General features: G+C 40.1%; 1 protein-coding gene across 1 annotated transcript in view; it reads left to right on the forward strand.

The window, feature by feature from the left end:
* Positions 1-5,385, forward strand: part of vps8 (VPS8 subunit of CORVET complex) — a 72,035-nt gene that overhangs the window by 4,200 nt on the left and 62,450 nt on the right. The window contains exons 2-4 of the mRNA XM_019881883.1: positions 1,048-1,116; positions 2,813-2,943; positions 5,203-5,299. Of these exons, the coding sequence (XP_019737442.1) occupies positions 1,048-1,116; positions 2,813-2,943; positions 5,203-5,299 (297 nt within the window). The remainder of the gene's footprint in view (positions 1-1,047; positions 1,117-2,812; positions 2,944-5,202; positions 5,300-5,385) is intronic.

Genomic DNA, 5,385 nt, shown 5'->3' on the forward strand with positions numbered 1-5,385 from the left:
ATGTTGTTAACATACCGTACTTGGACGTTCATACCGGACATATACCATAGTTATCTCACTGTTCTCATGAAAAAAAGTACGGTAATACTTGAATGCTTTTGTTCTGTTGATGTTTGGTATGGATTGTCAACATATACGTTTTTTTATATGTACCATATCTTGTGCTGACCCGGCCCACCTGTCAAATTTAGAAATCAATATGGCCCCCGAGCTAAAAAGTTTGCCCACCCCTGCCCTAGGGCATAAAAATCTTTGTCCTGATGTTTCAGCCAGTCGCTCACAACACTTTTGACTTGATCATTACTTTCAAACTTCGTGGCAACTACTGTGAACTGCTGAGGCAGTTCAAGAAAGACATAAAGAACAAACGCAGGGGTCATCAGTCAGAAGGAGTCATCTTGCAACTTGAAAATGCAAGGCCTCACACATCAGCCCAAACAGTGCACACCATCAACGAGTTGGGTTGGGAACTGCTCCCTCATCCCCCTTACAGCACAGAACTTGCTTCTTCAGACTTTCACCTGTTTGGGCCCTTAAAAGCGTTCATGTTGCAAGACCTGCGTTTGGCCTTTCAAAACCCAAATATTGCTAAAATTCGAGTTTTGAAAGCATTATTGACTATATGTATTTTACTGCATAAGTAAGTAGCCGCCTCCTCCAGTGTGTGTACCGCTACCGTTGTGTGTTGGCTGTGCCTCCAACAGTGATGAACTATCGAGGGAAAATATTGTGTCATCTTGTGTGTACAATACATGACAATAAAAAAATGAATCTTCTTCTTAATCATATTTGAGCCATTCCAAAATTAACTTTTTGTAATGGAGTGTATCAGCATATTAGATCTTCACTTAGAATTGATTATTATTGTTATTGATTACTAAATCCATTGTATTATTGGATGTAATCATGTTTGTACACTGCAGAAGAAAACAAAAGGATGATTACAGTACTGTATAGACAAATGCAGCACACACTTCACACAAAAAAAAATGTTATGTAAGGTGTATCTAACGCTGTCTCTCTCACCACTCCATGTTATTTTCTTAGATTGACGATAAGGAATTCGACATTCCCCAAGTAGACACACCTCCCACCTTGGAGAGCATCCTCAATGAGGTGAAGTATTAAATTTAAGTTCACTCTTGCAGTTAAAATCATGTGCTAAAAGAGGGGGAGACTGCCATGAAAAGATGCCAAACTTCTCACCTCCATCACCAAGAAAAAGTGCTGCACTGTGGGAGGCACAACCTTTTCCACCCCTCACCTCAACCCTCTGGAACTCCCTCAACCATGACTCACCTCTTTTATAAGTAAACCCAAATCCGACTTTTGAACAATGGTTGTCAAACATCTGACAGCAAGTACTACCCCCCAAAAAATAATGGTCACTCCAAGTGCCAGTATATCGCCCAAAATTGAAGTTCAGGCGCATAGTTGGCCGGAATGTTTATAAAACCAGATGGCATTTGTATTCCTAAAATTGTAATATTGCAAAAACTCAAATCAAACAGAAATGAATTCATAGTATTCCAGGAAAAAAATATTATGGGAAAGACAACACCTCAAAGTTTACAGGATAAACTTGAAATGTTCTGAGAAAAATATCCAAAATCATCCCAGACAAAATACGGAATGCTACTTGAAATGTCAACACATTTTACAACAACAAAAAAAAAAATCAAACAACAATGTACCGGTAGTTATATTACATGAAAAACATGTCCATTATGGCAGTAAATGCAACATACAAGAAAAAAAAAAAGGCATTTTACAGGAAGTCAAAACGTTATCAGGAAAAAATGTAAGAAAAAGCTGAATAAAAATTTTTTGCACATAAAATGTAAATTAAAAATATATACACAAATAAAGGTTTTAAAATAAACAGGTGCTACGTCATGAATGCAAATGAATTGAACTAAAAAATGAAACACCACTGACGTGTACTCAGATTCATTGATGTACCACGAGAGTATCATCAACCTTTTTGCAACTAAGAGCTCCTTCTTGGCTACTGATTAATGCGCAAGTGCGACCAGTTTGATAGTATGCACTTTTGAAATAAATTAGCTCAAAATACCTTCATATGTTTTAATTAATGATTAACCCTTTCATGCACCAATAATGATAACCTGTAACCCGATACCATGATAAGCTGTCCACTGGGGTGATCGTTGTCCTTGAAAGGGTTAATGATATTAATTTCTGAGAAGACACTGATCACATGAGCGATTTCTCACAATAATTATGAAACAAATAAATATCAATTGGCCACACTTGATTATAAATATCTGACAGTGTTCACATTTTGAAATGATTACTTTGACAATATTCCTAGAGAGTCACAGTGTCTCATCACCGGTGAGCTATTTTTGGAATAGGCCCGTGGACTACTCATGAAGCCCTTGAGTGCTCCCTGGTGTCCGCGGGCCCCAAGTTTTTGACCCCTACACTAGAGGGAGCACACCCCCCGCCCCCAATCAGGGTACCACTAGTGGGTACGACATGCGATCATCCTCCCATCTGCCCTCCACCCCCTCCTACTGTTGCGTTGTGCATGTTTTTTGCCTCTTTGTTTGCGTACACATGTCGTGCATCTTGGAGTATTCATAAAAGCCTATTATTATTAGTAGTAGTATGAATAATAATAACAACAACAACAACAATAATAATATTATTAATTTAAAGAACTGTTCAACTCAAACAAGTTACCTCTGTAAGATAAAAATGTTGTTGCAGTCATCTATAATAGAAATGCAGCTATATTGTACTTGGTTTATTTTTTTTTCTATTTTGTTTTCTTTTGAGATTGCAGCTGGAGGATGAGGAGGAACCGTTTGTGCTGGAAGATACTTGGGTGATGAATACCGAAAATATTGATGCTCGTTCCTGTGATAGCGCTTCCCTTGCCAGCTCTGACAGCGGGGACCCAGCTCACTTCAAACGGTGAACGCGCATACACACGATCACACGCATACACATGATCACACGCACGCACGCACGCACGCACACATCTACACACACACGCACACACACACACACACACACACACACACACACACACGCACACACACACGCATACTTTTTCCGTATCTTTCCCATAATACTTCGGTACTCAAGTTTGGTTACAGTACCATATTTTCTGCACTTAAGGCGCTTTGGATTATAAGGCGCACCTTCAATGAATGGCCTATTTAAAAACTGTTTTCATATATAGGGCGCACTGCATTATCTAGCGCATAGAATAGAAGCTACAATAGTGGCTGCGGTTGCGCTATCCATCTGCTAGATGGTGCTGCACTAAAAAGAAGACAATACAATACAGCCTTCACAACCGCTGCAGCTGTAACAATGAGAACTGGGCACAAACACGGACATGAAACATAAATCCAAATGGGATTACAAATCATAAATGAAAGACAAAAGTTCTAAAGACAATTGATTCAACAAAAAGGCTCACATCCGGAAGGGGTTAAATGTTTTTTTTAACAACAGCCACCTGCCTGGCATTGCGCCCTGCTAATAGAAACATGTGTCGCAGCCTAAGACGCAAATCCCCGTTGACAGAAATGTTGACATTTAATATTTGTTCTACACATTTGTACAGCATTGGAAAACATTATGAATGTTTGTGTCATGTTTTTCCTCCTACAGAAACTATATGTCAGAGTTTTTCTCGGACAAAGTTAAAGAAATGACTCGGCACACAGGGAAAATTGTCTTCAATATCGGCGGGAGGGATCTCTGAGGGCGAACGGCAGTTGTTGCCCCGATGATCACACTCTCGAGCTACCTTCTCGCGAGCTCCCTTCCCGCCAATTCGGACTTTTACTGTAACATACAAGAAAAACACTGCCCCCGATATTTGCATACCGCAACCCCGGTCCGGCCCCTCGGTCGTGATTGGTTACCTTGGTTTAAGCTTTGAACCACCGGTACGTTGGCGCCTTTCTGTCTGGTCTACACTGAATCAACATGTTGCAGACTTTGCGGACGGTAATGTCGCCTGGGCGCGACAGGTGTTCTCAAATCGTCTTTAGGTTTTCAACCGCTGTTCCCGAATTATTCATTCCCCCTTTGTGACCGAGTCTAGCCCTCTCTCCTCTGATCGCCCACCTGCAATGGCGTGCTAATTGTGGACTTCAAAAGCCCTCCACCCAGACGGCCTTCGCCTTTGTGCACAGGCATTTGGGGGTGCTGGATACGCACCCAAACGTTTTGACGTGCCCTAATTAAATGAAACTTTAAACATGATACAATTTTACTCATAGATTCCTCTAACACCATATTAAAACAAAAAAATATAGTTCCTTTTTTTCATTTTCAAACCTTTTTGAAAAAGCTCCAGGAAGCCACTACGGTGGCGCTAAGGAACTGCATGTGGCTCTCAAGCCGCGGGTTGCCGACCCCCGGTGTCAGTACTTAACTTTGCTTTTGGTGTGATCTTTGTTTCATAATTGTTTTGAGTGTGTTATGGCGAATGCACATGTCAATTGGTGTCGGGCAGAACCCTTTTACGTTACAATTGGTTCCTGCTAGTATTCACCACTTGATGGCATAGGAACACTAACAGGGAAACAACTCAATGAATATAAAGACAGTTACAGTCTCTTTATATGAGGTGCATCGTATTATAGGGCGCGCTGTCGGCTTTTGAGAAAATTGAATGCTTTTAGGTGCACCTTATAGTGCGGAAAATACGGTACGTTGTTTTACACATAGTACAAAACCAATTCCAATGAATTTGCCACATTGTGTTTAAACAAAAAGAAAAACAGAATACCTGTACAATGATTTGCAAATCATGTTCAACCTGTATTTAAATGAACACACTGCAAAGACAAGATATTTCATGTTCAAACTGATAAACTTTCCTGTTTTGAGCAAATAATCATGAACTTTGAATTTTATGGCTGCAACACGTTCCAAAAAAGCTGGGAGAGGTGGCAAGAAAGACCGATCAAGTTGAGGAATGCTCATCAAACACCAATGTCCCATTGTTCATCGGAATTGGTTTTGTACATACAAATACAGAATATAATATGATACATGATTAGAGTATCACTAGTGAACATAGGGAATACTGTATCGTACCTAAAAATGTTCAGTCACGGTCGGAACCACATTGAAAAATGTAGCATGATATTTTTCTGAATGTGTCTGTTAACATTGTTTCTGTGTATGTTTGAATGTTCTTCTTTTAAGGAAGAAGAAGGCAGTGGAGTTGAAAGCGGCAGTTCATGGATCGGTTCTTCGACACAGCATGCTTCAGGGCATCTCTGCGCAGATCGTCTCGGCTGCGGTAAAACTTGAAAGTTCATTATCGATAATCTCCTGGAAAAAAGCTGTTTTTCTATCTATCTATCTATCTATCTATCTATCTATCTA

Source organism: Hippocampus comes, unplaced genomic scaffold (genome assembly GCF_001891065.2).
Source record: "Hippocampus comes isolate QL1 unplaced genomic scaffold, H_comes_QL1_v1.1 scaffold36, whole genome shotgun sequence".
Lineage (NCBI taxonomy): Eukaryota > Metazoa > Chordata > Actinopteri > Syngnathiformes > Syngnathidae > Hippocampus > Hippocampus comes.